Here is a 17,699-nt window from a genome sequence, read left to right as displayed (position 1 = left end):
CTGGCTTTCTGCTCGGATATCACTGCTACCCCCCACTGAGGGGCTGGAAAGGAATGGACAGATCAATACGCTGGCAGGGTAATCAGGTCACACCAGCCAAACTCAGCCACTATTAACTAATCACGTCATTATGGTGACCGCTGCTGCCCAGGCTGTATTTGGCCGCTGGGCATTAGGGATGGGCAGTGCTACACTCTAGAAAAGGGGTTCTTCAGAGGTTCATTAGTAAATGCAGTGGTTCTGCATAGTGACTGGAATCTGGATTGTATCCTGATAAGATTTTAGCCACATGCATTTGCACTCAGTGGTCAAATGCATCTCCGGTTAGTCCGACTAACATCTGGTTGTAATGTGGGACAGAATATGCAAATCCGCTTGTTGTACGGCAGTTATTTCTGGTGTTTTGGTTATATTGTGAGGAGTTTTGTCTGTACTGGGTGACGTTTTGGTTGGAGAGATGTTACAACATGGCTCAAATGCGTCTCAGTCCAAGTGGTTTGAGTGATAGTCTTGGGTACGTTCAGGCTTTTCCTGATCCAGATCAGATAATCCTGATACTGAAGATGCATGAAGTGACCAGGTGTAAAAAATGGTCTTAGAGTGTACTGATTTCATGTTTCATTTAGTACTGAGTAATTTGAAGGCTAATAACCTAATAATAATAGCCTAATAAAGTAAATGTTACACCGAAAATTGACCTACAGTGTTTGTGCTGTGAACAGTTTGTAAATCTGTGAGTTATTGCCTCATAGTTTAGCTGGTAGTTACTGTTAAATCACAGAGGCCTAAAACACAAAGAGTATAATTAGTGGTGAAACTGAGGTCTATAATTGAGGGGGATGGTGAGAGGTGTAATTGAGATTGAGGTTTCAGACTCTAAGCACAAGTGCTTCTGTATAGTACTGAAAAAGGCTTATTTGACTCATAATGACATTGGAACCATGTTGGGGTTAGAAAGTGTGTTTTCCACCAGTTTGAGGAACCATTCCCAAACCTGTCATTTGTCATGGTTCCCTTGAAGAATGAAGCACTGAAGAACAGAGTGCAGTGGAAGGTTTTCCACTTTGAGCGCATCTTTGAAATAATAATATTAATAATAATAATAATAATAATAATAATAAAAATCCAGTTTCCTTGCTTACTGTTGCTATTGCTGCATATCTAATGTAGGCTAAAGTTGAAGTGTGGTAAGGGTGTAACACTCCAGTTACCACCAGTTACCAGAGCAGTTGCACTGGTAGTTACTGCCACTGTAAATAAGTACAACAACTGAACAATGGGGGTAGGTGCCCACCTTTATCCCCATATTTTTCTGTTGTTTTATTGTATTTATTTACTTATAATTTTAGGACTATTTGTGCCCCTAAAATAACATATCAATATCAAGCTCGAAATTATAGCACTGACATGTTGCAAATGCATGCGGCAGTGCCCCCTAAAATGCCCCTAAAATGCCCATGAAATGCCCCTTGGGGAAAAATTTTTTTTTTGTCAGTTTTAGAGTGGAGAGTAAGAACAGTAAATTGCGGAGGAAAATCTTGAGGAAAAAACGCTACTACTTATTTACTTTATTTTGAGACCCATCTTCTCATTTTATAATATCTCTGTTCTGTTCGCGGGAACCAACTTTGTCCTGCTCTCTAGATTGTCGCTCAGTCAGAGCTTCTGTTGTACAGGTTAAGTTGGTGGCATTAGTGCTACGAACATCAGCAGAAAGCAAAGTGAATTGCACTTCAAATAAATAAAAAAGGGAATAGCGTTGGGAAAAGTTTTTGCAGTATCAACATATTTGTGTTAGACTACGACTGGCGCCACTCGTGGCCGTCATTTTCCCTTGTGAGTGTGTGTGTGTGTGTGTATCACTCTTAAAATATGCATCACTTACAAAGGGGGGCTGCTGAATAAATGATAGCTTACATCTTACAGGCACATCTAGGTGAAATCAGGATGAATCTTTTTTTGTTGCTGTGTTCAGCTGGGAGCATCCAGCCTTTGCGTGAATGTGTGTGTGTGTGTGTGTGTGTGTGTGTGTGTATATGTGTTTATAAGTGCAAAGCTTTGTTCATTCATTTATAAGGCCGTGGCTTGCCGAGGCTGGGGTTGTGCCGGGGAGCGGTAGGGGCTGCTGCGTGTCGTTCCAGTGTATGTTACGGGGTGGTTGTGTGACGGCACGGCGTCTTCGTGGTGAAATAAGGGCTGTCATAGCGCTCTCTGGGTGCAGCCAGCCTAGGCCTGTCAGGAAAGACGGATTGCCTCTGTGGAGCTGCTTGATCCCTGGGACCTGGAGGCTCACTGGAGCCATCAGCAGGTGTCTGCCGCTCCTGCTTGTTATAATGTGTGTGTGTGTGTGTGTGTGTGTGTGTGTGTGTGTGTCTGTGTGTGAGAGGGAGAGAGAAATATGACCGGGAAGCTTGAATACTTTAAGAAAGAAAGAGACCCTCGGCTTAAGGGGACTATATTCCATCATTTTTCTGTTATCAGTTCAACTCTCGTTAGCATTAGCATTAGCCTTATTGATCATACTTAACAACATACTTTCCAACTTTCCATCAGCAGGTGTTCACTGCTCTTCTGGTTAAGGAGTGTGTGTGTTTGAGACAAAAGTATTTAGACACCTGCTCAATCATTGTTTCCCCCAAGAGCTTATACTGTCTACTCACCCAGCAACAGAAGCTTTGATGAGGTCAGGATGTTGGATGATCACCACCTCATCTCATCCCCATCTCCCCAACTCAAAATCTCAAAAGTACTGGATGGAGCACCACCATCATTCCAGAGAACATAGTCCCAGTGCTCTACAGCTCAAAGCTGGGGGCTGGTATTTGGCGTGGTGCCAACACGTTCATGTTTATCTGCTGCGGTGAGTCCTATTTTATTGGCAGTACCTCTCTACAAGGGTTGGACAAGCTGTATGAGTGCATTTGCACAAATCGTAACGTGCTCCATCATAATCCTTTTGATCTTTTTCGAAGTGATTTCTAGCCATGTCATTTCACCCTCTCTTAGCATTAGCATTAGCATCACTGAACACATGTGATTTGAACTACTTTGTAATGCACTTTTCAGCTTCAGCTTGAGAGACAGTGGTGCTCTTGGCTTGTCACAGAGCCAGTTCTAGCAGCTCTGTGGCTAAGAGGGCTAATGATTTAGCTGAAGTGATGGGGTCCGGGGTAGCGGCTCAGGAGCTGCAATTTCTGTGAGAGGTGTCATCCACATGAAGATAGTGCACTCTTGACACGAGACAGAGTCAAGGGCAAACACAGCCCGGCGCGGCTTTATTTGACAAACTGCGGCGGAGGTTAAGAATTGGGTGCGTTTGAATGAGCGCACCAGTCGGAGTGCGAGTGCTGTGTGATCAGGGTCACTCGGCCTCATCACAGCTTATATCTGAAGCTTATTTTTGTACTGTTACTGTGACAGTGCCTTCTATTATCTTAGTGAATATATAACTCACCTGCTTACAGGTGTTGTTGCAGAGCATAGTGCTAGACAGTAACATTAAAACATAAAAAAGTGAATATTGATTGTCTTATGACAGTGGCTTTTTTCCAGGAGTAGGATATACACCGATCAGTATGGCCTGCCTAATACTGAGGATCCCTTATACTGCCACAATGGAGCATTCAAGGCATGGACTCCACAAGACCTCTGAAGGTGTCCTGTGGTGTCTGACACCAATATGTTCGCAGCAGGTCCTTTAAATCCTGTAAGTTGAGAGGTGGGGTCTCCACATGTGCAAATGTTTATAGCCATCCTTTCTAATGATGCATTCGACTCCTTTAAGTTGCATCCATTGCTGATACAGATGTACAGTAATGCACACACACACAGCTTGTCTAGTCCCTGTAGAGAAGTATTGTCAATAGAATAGGACTCTCTGGAGCAGATAAACATGAAACTTATTGGTACCAAACCTAATGGCAGATGTGGGCTAGAGTGGTATCAAGCCCCCCCCAACATTGAGCTGTGAAGCAGAGGAACTGTGGTCTCTGGAATGATGATGGTGCTCCATTCAACACTTTTAGGATGAGTTGGGTTGAGTAGGGGATGAGATGGAGTGGTGATCATCCAACACCCTGACCTCATTAATGCTCTTGTCACTAAATGCTTTGAAATTCAGCCTTCCCTGAACAGTAGAGACAGTTACTCCAACGAAAGCAGGATAAACTCTTTGTGTGATCCAACGAATCAGCAGGTGTCCCAAAAGTTTTGTTCGTATAGCGTATAGAGTACTGTTTAATAAAAAGAAGCACTCCTTTGTTTTGTTAGCAATAAAGTACCTGACCTGTACTGTAGGTCTGTACTGCAGTTACTGTGTTTAATAATGAGTCAAGACAGCTAGGAAAGGTAACAGGCTCTGTGTTTGAAAGGGTTTAGTGGTCGCTGAGGCACTCTCCTGAAACCTTCCTGAAGTCCAAAGCAGCACAGATAATAAGTAAAAGTCTAGTAACTTTTCAGGTGCACTTAGCTTTCACCTGAAGCCCAGACACATTTCTCTTATCCCACCGCACACGGCAGCATTAGACCGGTGGTCCACAGACACCGGGGCCGTCCTCTTTGTGTCTGAAGCGTTCTCTGATGTGCCGGGGCTCATCAGCGGCGCAGGGGATTGGGCACGGAAAGCCGTGGCATGAAGGCGAGGGCCTGTTTCAAAGGCGGCCGCTGGAAGGCCTGTGTGGAGCCCCTTTGATCAGCATCCGTGGTGGCGCGGCAGCGAGGACAGCGTGTGCCGGTAGAGGCGCTGCAGTGGTGTTTTTGAGTGCGTGTGGAGGGGGAGATCACAGTAGAGGGAGAGGGAAGGGGGCTGACGGAGAGATGATGGATGATCAAGCCTGGAGCTAAGGGAAGTAGAGCGGCGGGGGACGAGGGACACTCACTGATGGAGGACGCTAGCTCGCTGTGGGCGATCCGCAGATATGCTGTAGCTAATGTACAGAAGTTGCTGCAGTCGTAATGTAGCTGGCATTAGTTTTAGTGTTTGACACTTAGGAAAAACACTCCAAGGGTCCAGAGTTTCTTCCTAACTCTCATAACAACAATATCTTACATATTAGTTTCATAATGGTTACTCAATAATAAAACATATTACACTTCACTTAATAATCCTGTATTAAATCCAGCTTTTGTTGGAGCAACTGCCTCTACTGTGCAGGAAAGAATTTCTACAAGATTCTGGAGCATTGCTGTGATTCTGGAGCATTGCTGTGATTGCCTTCATCCCCAACTCATCCCAAAAGTACTGGCTGGAGGACCACCATCTTTCCAGAGAACACAGATCCACTGCTTCACAGCTCAATGCTGGGGGGGGGGGGTGTATCTGCTCTAGAGGGTCCTATCTTAAGGGTGCAACTTAAAGTAGCTGAATGCATTTATTAGAAAGGGTGTCCACTAATATTTGGACATATAGTGTACAATACAGTCTTAAAGGGCCCATGTCACAGTCCTTATAACTCATATATGGAAATTAAGCTGGACAAACAGCTTATTTTCAATGCACTGTTTTTGTGATGTCAAGAAAAGCAATGCATCTGTCTATTCAGCCTACAGCAGTTTTGCTCCAGCCATTTATGCTGGAGTTTTTCAGTACAGGCTTTTTTTTCAAATGAGGCACAGTACAACTGAAGACAATTAGCCAATTAGAACAGGGTTCATTTACATCAATCTTAAAGGCACAGTGACCAAAAAATAGCTGGTTTAATTCCAAGGGACTGAAAAGTGTCAGTTATAAGAGTTTGGAGGGATAAAATACATTAAAGACAAAGGTAGGATATGGGTGATTTTGGTATAAAAGCTTATGCCACACTTGCAGTTGGTCCCTATTGCTAATATGGCTAGTGAAATTGATGTGTACGTTTATTGTATATTGTATATATAGTATATAACAAGGTCTCTGCATACATTAACCGTCTTCGTGTCATTTAGGTCAAAAGCATCTCAGGTGGCTCCTTATGCTTGAAAGAAGGCAAAATATGTACAAAGCCACATTACGAGACCGAGAGCTACTGAACAATCTGAAATATAAGACCATGTTGATGTCTTTACTATTATTGTGAGAAGTAGCAAAAATGCAACTGCAGGTCAGCCCAATAGCATCATCATGTACTGGATGGCCTAGAATAGTTCACGTGTTTTGGAAGGCATTGGTTCACGCCGGTGTCTTCGTAGATCTGTATCCTTGTGACCTTTTCTCATGTCCTGGCTATCTGTTGTAGTCCTATACGTCCCAAAGGGCAAAAGCTATAAGCATGAAATGAGCTAGCTTCTTCCCATTCCAGGGCAAGGGCAGAGCTCCAGAAGGCCCAGACCGATCCCTCTCTCTCTTATTCTCTCTCAAGGCAAGTCTCTCTCCGGCTGTGGCACGCATGGAAAGCCCTGACCTTTTCGCAAAGTTTAGCACTTTAAATATTTAGCTTTGCATTATGATGGATCCTTGAAGTGCTAAGCATGTGCGAAGTCTCTGATTAGCGGAACTTGTCGGCCTCCCTTTTTTGTGGCCCGGCACTGAGCGCCACATCCCTCTTTGTTTGACAGGCGCACGTTTAAACAAACACGGGTACCTGTCGGCGACCGGCGGCTGGCACCCAGCTCTCTGCGAAACACGAAGTGCTGAGGAAAACCACTCCGCTGGCTGACAGTTACTCTAATGGCCTCGCTAGTTCTTCTCCTTCTCATCCTTTACTGGGGACAGGCCATGCAATGTGAGCCACGGGGTTAAAGAGACAGTTTGTCCAAAAATCAAGTTTTCTCTTACCCCAAATGTAGTCAATCAGCCAGGACATGTTTTCTGCCTAAAGGCTGCTTCCTTAGTCTTTCACATGAGCTACGTGGCTAATGACACGGACACATGATAGAAAGCTTAGGGCCAGCTGTTTAGCAGACTGTAAACTACACGCCTAATCCACACACTTGCCTCAAATCACATTGACTTATGTGATTTGTGACACTGTATGACACTGGACACAGACGCATCCCATAGCTAAAAACAGTAGTTGGTGCTTGGAGCCTGAATCTGTACATCTATCCAGTTATAGATAATAGTAAGTCATACAAGGTTGAAAGCTAACTAAGCAAATACACATATCAGCCATAACATTAGTACCACTGACATCTTCTCAAATGTCATCTTCAATGGCATTTGGCAAGGGGTGTGTACATTAGACAGCAAGTGAACAGCCAGTTCTTGAAGGTGATGTGTTAACAGCAGGAAAAAAGAGCCAGATTGTGATGGCTAGATGACTGGGCCAGAACATCTCCAAAACATAAGGCAGGTCTTGTGGGGATTTTTTGGTATGCAGTGATCAGTTCCTACCAAATGTTCTTCAAGAAAGAACAACTGATGAACCAGTGACCATGGAGACCCTCAACTTCACTCACAGCTTACAGGATCTGCTGCTATTGTTAATCTTGGTGCCAGATACCACAGGATGCCTGCAGAGGTGTTGTGGAGTCCATGCCTCGAATGATTAGATCTCTCGTGGTGGCACAAGGGGGACCTACTCAGTATTAGACAGGTAGTACTAATGTTATGGCTGATGGGTGTATAGATGTGATTATGTGGGTCATCACTGATCTGTTTTTATGTTAATGTTTTCAGTGAATTACATTTTTTTACATTTCAAACATTTTTACCTTCTCTAGTGTAAACATAGCAGGTGGTGCCATATTTGTAGATTAAAATGAGCAAAGTTTTACAAAAATCATTAAATAATAAAATAGTTTGCAACCTCAATAAAATAGTTTGCAACCTTTGGATTTTTAACATATTGCAAAATAAGGCAGCTTTAAAAATACTGCCTGTCTTTAAATACTGACACTTTTAGTGTCTTTCATGGTGCAACATTTAAGTGATGGTTCAAGTCATATGATTTGATCTCATCAAAGCATTAAAAGGTTATTATAAATGTATGCAAACTTGAGAACGAGCTTTATATGGATGACAAAGTATAAAAACAAGATTTTTTTGGTGTCAAAATTGATGATGATGATGATAAATTCATTTAGATGGTTTGCACGATGCCAAACTCGTATCTGTAAGCTTCTGTTATGTTAGCTATGTTATAGCTTCTCAACTAAAGAAAGAAACTTCAGAAACCAAACGTTGAATGTGTCTTCGCCTTCATTTTAGGCCGAACAATCAGTTTAAGCTAGACTGGACTGGAGAAGAGTTTAACACGATGGGGACAGTGTGCAGTTCTGCTGGAGAACGTTTCCCCGGCTGCTCTTCAAGCTTGACCTCTTGCGCAGCCGGTGGCTGGGATCCTACGGCGAAGATAGATGGTTTGGAGATTGGATGACTTTCGGGTGCGCTGCCCGAATGTAAAATCCGACCTATCACTGTGGAACGCAACAGGACAGCTGTGTTGATAATACATGTGTTGATATTACATGCAGGCCCGGCTGCGGCTGTTTGACTATTCAGCTATGCGCTGTGTACATTTTGCTTAGCGAAAAGCTCGCGGTTGCATGCAGATGTCGGCCAACCTGCGTCGCCCGCGTCTGAATGCATCTGGACGGTGTCATTTGCACAGATTCCTGGCGGATGGTATAAATTCGGTAAATATATGAGTCCTAATGCATGTAGCCCTGCTCTTTATGCGGGGAAAGGAGCAGAGTCAGCGAGAACGGTATTAATGCATGAAAAATGAGCCGGGCGATAAGAATGAAAGGGCACATCAGACTGGGCTTATTAAGACAGAAAAGCCAGTGAAATTGCTGGGCTGACGCTGTGTATTTGTCAGGAAACATTAAAAAGACTGAAGGCTCCAAATTCATCTTCTACTGCCTTTCGCTGAAGACTGCAGGGACATATTCCATTTAGTGACTCCTTATGATACGACTCACTCTACTGTTGTGCTGTAGGTTTGGATTAAACCGTAAAGACCATGTTCATTAGATTTCCGTTTGTTCATTAGACTAATTTTATTATGTAGACACACAAATGGAGAAGTTGAGCAATTTCATTTATAATAGTATTCAAATGTAATTGTCAACACATAATTAATTACTGGTATTTACATACTGAGTTACATTTACATTCAATCTGCTTGATTGATCAATAGCTTTATAGCTTTTTTATGCCATTCGTTCCATAGAAATTGAAAAAACTGACATTAAAAATCATTTCACTTAATTTTACTATTCATGTATTTACTTTGCCTAAAAACAGTCATATCTGAATATTATTTTAATAATAATATATTATTATGATATTAGTTAGTATTAGTATTACTAATTAATAGGTACAAATAAGCACCCTTGTTTCAGATGTCACTAGCGAGACGATGTGGCATGGGCTGTATTAGGTGATTGAGGTGTTCATTATATAGGTTAACTGGTCCACAGCGGTCAGTTGCTCTTTACAACTTACCAGAGACATTGCCATACCCTATTATCATGCCCTTTTGGACATCAGTCAAATCATGTCCGTTCCCCATGATGGTCATTTTGCACTGTGATACAGCTGACTGGTGTGCCTGCTCATTTATGCTTGCAGCAACCAAGCAAATACAGTTACGTTGTTTGGGTGCCCACAACGCTGTCACAATGTTGAAATGCATGGTGATCTATAATATATGATGTGTTTTATTGTCAGAAAATAGATCATTCCAAATCAGGGGTGGTCATAATATTCTGATATGACAATGTATAAAGTGTTTAGCCAATTGAAATCATAATAAAACATGCAAATAACCTTATAACCTTAAATAAAGAATGATATTGGGAGTGTAACAAGTGCATTAATGTTGAATGTGCTCTGTAGAATTCGCTCTTTATGGATTCATGGACAAACAAACTCTTAAAGCGACATTATACAGCAATTTTTCCTTAAAACAGCAGCTTCAGAATCATATTGATTGTCCACTGACCTGGAATAGGTAGACTAGCATCTCTATCTTTGCCATTCTTGGCTGCTGCTACTGCACTTTTGTGGATGAGAACTATACATGCACATGTTGTCCATAAGGGGGCGCTCATAATGTGATTTGTATTTATTGCTCTGGAATTACTGCCTAACTGTAGGGGGACCGCAGGAGCCAAATATACCCATTTTATGCTGCTTTGACGTACACTATATGGACATAAGTATCGGGACACCTGCTCATTCATTGTTTCTTCTGAATTCAGTGGTATTTAAAAAATGCTCTACTAGATTTGGAGTACTGCTGTGAAGAACAAGGTGGGGTCAGGATGTTGGATGATCACCACCCTACCTCATCCCCAACTTCCAAACTCATCCCTAAAGTACTGGATTGAGCACTATCATTTCAGAGAACACAGTTCAACTGCTCCGCAGCTCAATGCTGGAGGCCTTTATGCCCCTCTAGCCTACGTCTGGCCTGGTGCCAATAGATTAATGTTTATCTGCTCCAGAGAGTCCTATTCTTCTACTGGCATTACTTCTCAGTGTCAGCAATGAGTGCAACCTCAAGTACCTGAATGTCTTCATTAGAAGGGGTGTCCACCATGTGTATTTTGGCGTGAGTCTCCGTCAGTAGAGTCCCACTTTCATATTAAAACATCTCTCCTCTTCTTAAACACAGATCTTGTATCATTTTGAAGTTTAGGGTCTGTTCTTCTATCATCCTCAGCTTGCTTCAGTGACACATGGGCGGTTGAATTATGCCAGGCTTATAGACAGCAATAACTGTGACTTCTAAAAGGTAAATAAGCGACATATAACATTGGCAGGTACAGTTCATAGGGGAATGTTTACTGCTGCTTTTGTCATATTGGACCCCCATCCCCCGCCCTCCCTCCTTCCCCAGCACCCCCACTATTTCAAATTTGCACTTAACACCTTCCTGTTGCCGGCCTTCTCATTCATCAAGCGTGTTTGTCCCACTGACAAGCTCCGGACCGCCGGCTGAATATCAATATCAGCTAAGACAACGGCAGTGCGAGCGAGCCCGCTAACCTTCAGCTAAATGTCATTCTGCTTAATCCTATTTGAAAATTAAACATTGAAAAAAGCTTCAGCGTCTACTCTTCCTCCTGCTAGACACACACACACACACTCCCCCCACACTGTCGCTGCGTCGGTTTCGGCACGTCGCTGACATTTGTAAAGATTGTGTTTTCCTCATGTTCTCTATTATTTGTTATTTGTTTGTTGCTCAGAAGTAATGACTGACCGGGGATGAGAGACTGAAGCTATCTGGATCCATTTCCCTCTTTGTCGTGTGTGAGTGTGTGTGTGTGAGTGAGAAGTGTACCCGAAACTCTGGACTTGTGTGCATGTGCATTCATGTGTATGTGCACTGATATGAGCCATAACATTAAAACCACCTGCCTAATATTGGGTAGCCCCCTTGTGACCCTAAAACAGCTTTGGTAAAGGCATGGCCTCCATGAGACCTCTAAAGGCTTGGCCTCTTAGCAGCAGATTTGTTTAAAGTCCTGTAAGACTCGGGGCCTCCACGCATGTAATGCATGAGCCTTTGGGTGACTATGACCCTGTAACTGGTCCATCGGTTGTCCTTTCTTGGATCACTGTTGGTAGGTACTGACCACTGCATACTGGGAACACCCCACAAGATCTGCCTGATGTTCCAGAATCTCTTTATCTCACATACAATTATACAATTAAATACAATAGAATTTTACTTGGTGAGAGCAACACAAGTATGACATGTAACAAACACACAGACTGTTAACAAGTATTACACTAAGAAAAAAAATACACTAAACAATAAATAGAATAAAGAATAATACGTTACAAAAGGACCAAAAGTAATCGGAAATCTGTGCTTGTACAGGTATGAATACTGCATATCCATATGTAGCCTGAGTAGACATCTATACACAGATATAATGATATAAACATTAACATCTGTACAGCTGTGCAAATAATCATAGTGCAAATGTTGTGCATGTGATGTATCAGTACTGTGGTGCAGTTAAATCCAGTTTGGTTCAGTTAAATTTAGAAGCTCAGTTCAGTTATAGATTAGGTTTATAGATTTGGGTGTGAGGTGTCCACTGTGGTTTAGGAGTACCACAGCTCTGGGGAAAATAGCCGTTAGCGTGTCATGCTGTGCTGGTTCTGATGGTACTGAGTCTTCTACCAGAGGGGAGGGTCACCACATCAGCACATCATCTTAAATAACTGACTGTTTATTTGCTGCCTATTACTGTTTATATCCCACCCCTTGACAGGTGCCATTGGAACCAGATAATCACATAAATAATCACTTTAAGTGATTTCCTTACGGCTGTATGATTTTAGAACATATGTCTATTGAAAAAAGGATTTATGTATATTGTTGCTGCCAGGCAAAAACCTTGTATCTCAAAAAGTTTTACATGAAAAAAAAAACTATCTAACTTTTAATGGTGCATTGGTCTACTGAATGGTCCATTTCTATTGGTCTGTTCATTATAACACACATTGTATAGAACAAGTGCCAGATTTAAACTGTTAGAAAGTGAAAAAGCATGCAATCCCGGAAGAGATCTGCTGCCTTGCTCACAGTGCGTGCTCTAAGCCAGCTATATAAAGCTGCGTCTCTAGTGGGAGGGGTTTTAAAGGGTAATATTAAGGACAAATTGTATTTCAGTCAGTAAATATGTGAATAAAGTCATATTTAGGTGAATTCTTCTGTGTCAGTTTGTACAAAGGTGAATAAGGGTTTGTTATGGAGCTCAGTGAGGTAGTGTTTGAGTCTACTGAGGCTACTGGACTGAACTGCAGATGCCCGGCTACAACCAAATACTTTACAATAGCATGCTTTCCTAGATTACGATTTCCTAGATCTGATCTGACACTCTTGTAGATCGATGTGTTGGTCAGCTCTGCTAGTACATTTACTGAGGCCTTGAGTTACAGATCAGGCCGAATCAGGGTAAACAGACAGAAAAGGAAGATTCAGTTGTAATAAGCTTATGGGATGGGATGTTTTTCCCAAAACTGTAGATGCATATTTGTAAATGTGTATGCATGCAAATATGGGTACTTATGTTTGTGTGTATATAATGTGTATGTTTGTGTGTGTATGGATGAGGGCAGTGCCCTTGATCCTGACGCTCCATAGCCATTGAGGCAGTACTGAGATGTGTTGCAATGGGAAAAAGTATATGAGAGAGAGAGAGAGAGAGACAGACACACACACACACAGTGAGAGGAGTGCTGTTGCTGTCAGGTTCAGGCCCAGTGGCTCTGTTAAAGGGCCTGTGACAGGGAGAAAGAGACACAGCCCTGAGAGCAGACAGGCGAGAGAAGCCCCCATGCATCAAACACACATATTTACATAAACAAATCCTCCCCATATAGCCTGTAATTACCAGACTGACAGTGCCGGCCACGTGAGGGGGAAAAAAAGAGCTTGTCTGATCCAGACAGATACACAATGACCGAGACAGAGGCTCCATCAAAGTGCACCTACACTGGGGGCAGCCTGCTTGTGTATGCATGCACTGCATCAGATGATAGGCCATGCCTTTCCTTTGAATATATGGAGTTCATACATCCTCCTCTGAGGACTCTGGATAGGGGTCCACATGAAAAGACACACAAAGGCTTTAAAAAACGCTATTATACAGCTGGAAAATGGAGCTGGAATGACAACTCAGTGTAGTGACACGTAGTGCAGTCAGTGTGATGCAGTGTGTATCATAGTGCAGTGGGCTTCTAACACTTAGGTGCTGAATATGATGTACAGTGCAATCAGTAACACACTGGACAGTCGTAGGCTACAGTTGGGGAACCTCTGGTGAGATTACATGATTTTTTTGTTAATCTAAATGTAAATAAATACAAATCCTAAACAAAGAACACACTTTATTATTTATTTTTTTAAATTATGTCCAATATCTTAAATTCTGCTAATAAATTGTCATATGTATTCACTATTTTTGCTTAGATTTGTTCACTGTTTTTGCTTAGACAATCAAATAACACAACTCCCCCCCCCCCCCCCCCAGAATACTAAGAGGGAGGGAGTGAGTGAGGACACAACCTCAGATCTTGCCATAGAACCAAACAGCACTACTGACCCCAGACCTTCATGATAGAAGACCACATTTCTTAAAACTGTGATATTTCCTATGGTCCATTCTGGGGCCTCTTCAGTTCTTTTTATATATTGGCATGTACAATTATTAACAAACTACAAAACACAGCATCTTTTAAATTTCTACTTTTATGGCATTTTCCTTTTATTTTTGTTTAAAATTCTTGTGTTGCTATTTTTATTTGCATCACTACTTATAGTATTACCCTTTTTTTGCTCTTACATTTTTATTTGCTTAATATTAATATGCTTATCATCAATATGAATATCATCTTAGTGTTTTCCATTTTCTTGTTTATGCATACGGCCCTATCTATTTTCCTTCTGTGAAGTGGTTTGAACTGCATGTGTGTATGAAAGGTGCTATTCAAGTACAGTAAATCTACTCATTAGTATTACTGTAACTGTCCATTGATCATAAATGCAAAATGACAGCAATGTAAAGTGTCCAATAGAGATGAATATAGTACTAAATGATAAGAAATGGTGTACACGTCTAATACTAATAAACTATGATGTCTAAACCACATGGAAATGTTTTATTTCTATTAAACCATCACAAATATGCAAGACCCCTCTACTACTACATCTTAATAGTCAGGGTTCCATTTAAAGCTTTATTTGCAGTGTTGAAAGCAAGCTTCTTTTGGAGCTGTTTGGTGTGAAAAGTTTGCGTGTTTAAATGTGTACTGGAGCGACGAGTGTAGAGTAGCTATCAGGTAATAAAAGTCTGTTGCATTGACTTTATGTAATCTAATAAGCTCACTGTCTGCCTCTCTCCCTCTCTCCGTCCCTCTCTTCACATGCCTCACAGGTGGGAGATGCAGGACACAGCACCACTTGACGATGAGGAGAAGATTTTAGTGGATCACTTAAAGAAGACATATTTCAGCGGATCTCCAGAATCTTAAACATGTTTGGGATTTCTTGAGTAGAATCTTGTAGCCCCCTGTTCAGCTCTGTGATTAAGAAATGTTCTGTGCTGAGATTATGAAGACTGATGAGTCACAAAACTACAGCATACAGAGTTCTGCTACACTAACACATACACATGTATGTCTGTTGTGCCACAATACTATACGTATGTATTATGGTGTACACTATATGTATATTATATACTGTGTGTATATATATATATATATATATATATATATATATATATATATATATATATATATATATATTTGTAGGTTAGCTAATAGTATATTGTTTGACATTCATTATTCTTTAAATAAACCATTTGTTTAAACGTTTGCTGTATTTGTTTTATATGTTTATATGAAAAAAAAGTCAGAATAAGTACAAATAAGGTAATAAACACTACATTGTGATTTGATGTGAGAGTGTTTACAATAATATATATCACATTGACAAAAGTATTGGGACACCTGCTCATTTAAGAGTTTATCCTGCTTCTGTTGGAGTAACTGTCTCTACTGTCCAGGAGAGCGACATGATCACCATGCCCAACTCTCCAACTCATCCCAAAAGTACTGGAGAGCCCTAAATCATGCCAGAGAACAGTGCTCCACGTCTCACTACTGGCATTAGACATGGTGCCAACAGGCTCATGTTTATCTGCTCCAGAGAGTCTTAGGCAGTGCTTCTCAACGGGGACTAGTGTGCATTTGCACGGGGGCAACTTAAGGTAGCTGAATGAGTTCATTAGAAGGGGTGTCCACAAACATTTGGACACATAGTGTATGTGAAGTACATGTGAATCAATGTGGAAAGCATGATCTCAGCCTACTGCTTCACTGTACTAAAGCCATTTCTCTCTTTTAAGGTCACTTAAGCTCTCTTAAGGTAGCTAGCTAAGTGTTTAGCTTTACGTAATCATTAAAAAATGAACAAACGTAATTGCGTCACAGGAAAATAAATGAAGATGAATTTAAGTTAAGCATTATTAAACGTGCTGTGCAGTGTGGCCACAGCTCACACTCACACACAGTCACCTACTGCTTTCGCTTTCCCGAGAAAAGAAAAAAAAAAGTCCGTCAGTGTCCCAATTATCACACGACCCTCTAGCGCAGGCACCGAGGGCACTATTCGGCTGCTGCACGTTAACACACCATGAGGTGGCGGACTGATTTAGCGCCCTACTTACTGCACTATGTAGGCAGCAAGGGGGCGTTTGGGACGGAGCTCGGAGTTTCCGTTTCCGCCGCGGGTGTGTGTAAAGTGAAGAGTGTCTGTGAATGTGTGTGAGACAGAAACCTCCCCACTGCTGACATGGTACGTGAACGAAAGCGAAAACATTGGGAATCTGTATAGCACTTTATGTACATGTATAAATGCACCATCCCCACGAGCTGGTTCTCTCTAGCGGGGTATGGGCTCGTTTCTGCGGAGGACCGCTTGTCTCGCTGGTTGGAGGGTGGACACTGTTTACCTACAATGACACGAATCACCGGTTAAAGCACTGGCTGGACTCCGTGGAGGGATTTGACAATGAGGGTAGCTAGTTAGCTAGCTCGTTAGCTGGAGAGGTCTCTGGATGTGTTTGGCTGGGACTGGTCGGTCTTGCTCTGAAAGAGAGACTTATTTAGGGTAGTAAGCGCACAGAGAAGAGGATGGGCATGTTGTCTCATCTCCAGGAGGCTTCGTAGCTAATCACAGCCCTCCTCAGCCCTCCTCAGCCCTCCTCAGCCCTCCTCAGCTCTCCTCCAGCTCTCCTCCAGCTCTTCTGGCTTGGCTTGGCTTTGTGGTTGCTAACCAGCTAACCGGACAGTTGCTCTGGTAGACTGCTGTCTATGGGAACTTGCTTTCATGCATAGATGGAAAAACAGTAATAACTGTTTAAAGCCTGAACTGTCAAATAATTACCAGGAAAAATAAATAACAATGACATTCTGACCAATTAGCTATATATAAAAAAACAACATATATTTAATTAAATGATACTTTAGATATATAAGACTTTTATTATGTATTATGTTTGATACGTATGGAGTGCAGGGCTCACAGCAACTAGCTAAAGCTCTAAAAACGTCGTTTAACTCCACATACTTTTGAGTTTTTAAACGTTTTACTCAAGTAAGTTCAAGTAATTATTTAAGATTATTAAATTAGTTATTTAATGAGCACACTGATATTGCATAAGTAAAACGTTTAAAAACTCGAAAGTACAGGTTTAGGCTTGCTCAAGGGCCCAACAGTGACAACTTGCCACAACAACAACAACAACAACAATAATAATAATAATAATAATAATAATAATAATAATTAATCACATCTGAAACCACACTTGGTTTTACAATTACTTACAATATTATTACAATGTTATTGTTATTATTATTATTATTATTATGGCAACTGCCACTGTTGGGCCCTTAAGCAAGGGCCTTCACCCTCTCTGCTCCCTGGGCACTGCAGCAAAGGCTGCCCACCGCTCCGGGCACGTGTGCTCACTGTTACTGTGTGTGTTTGATCACTTGTGTTTATGTGTGTGTGTGTGTGTTCACTGCCCGGATGGGTTAAAGGCAGAGGCCAAATTCCATCTATGTCCAACACAAATGATGAATATGGTTGTGTTGTCTTGTCTATTTTAATTATTATTATTATTATTATTATTATTATTATTATTATTATGCAGTTTATTTGCATTATTGCACAGCATTGTTTTGCACTCTGCATTTCACACTTCACACCTCAGCCATATGCTCAACTTTGCATTGCAGAGGGATTCCC

At 41.7% G+C, this 17,699-nt stretch overlaps 2 protein-coding genes across 6 annotated transcripts in view; both read left to right on the top strand.

Annotated features, from left to right (window-relative positions):
• kiaa0825 (KIAA0825 ortholog) overlaps positions 1–15,122 on the top strand; it is a 152,940-nt gene extending 137,818 nt beyond the window's left edge. For all 4 annotated transcript variants that reach the window (XM_072664850.1, XM_072664847.1, XM_072664848.1 and 1 more), the window contains one exon: positions 14,824–15,122. In XM_072664850.1, coding sequence (XP_072520951.1) covers positions 14,824–14,853 — 30 coding nt within the window. In that variant the 3' untranslated portion in view covers positions 14,854–15,122. The remainder of the gene's footprint in view (positions 1–14,823) is intronic.
• Positions 15,123–16,172: 1,050 nt separating this feature from the next.
• Positions 16,173–17,699, top strand: part of arb2a (ARB2 cotranscriptional regulator A) — a 232,725-nt gene continuing 231,198 nt past the window's right edge. Inside the window, exon 1 of one of the 2 annotated variants that reach the window (XM_072664476.1) lies at positions 16,173–16,244. The gene's annotated coding sequence lies outside the window, so the exon portion shown is untranslated. Of the gene's footprint in view, positions 16,245–16,322; positions 16,749–17,699 lie in introns of those variants that run through there. The other variant, XM_072664477.1, reaches the window with a different exon arrangement.

The sequence above is a fragment of the Salminus brasiliensis genome, chromosome 20, assembly GCF_030463535.1.
Source record: "Salminus brasiliensis chromosome 20, fSalBra1.hap2, whole genome shotgun sequence".
Lineage (NCBI taxonomy): Eukaryota > Metazoa > Chordata > Actinopteri > Characiformes > Bryconidae > Salminus > Salminus brasiliensis.
This window is presented reverse-complemented; position numbering and strand designations above follow the sequence as displayed.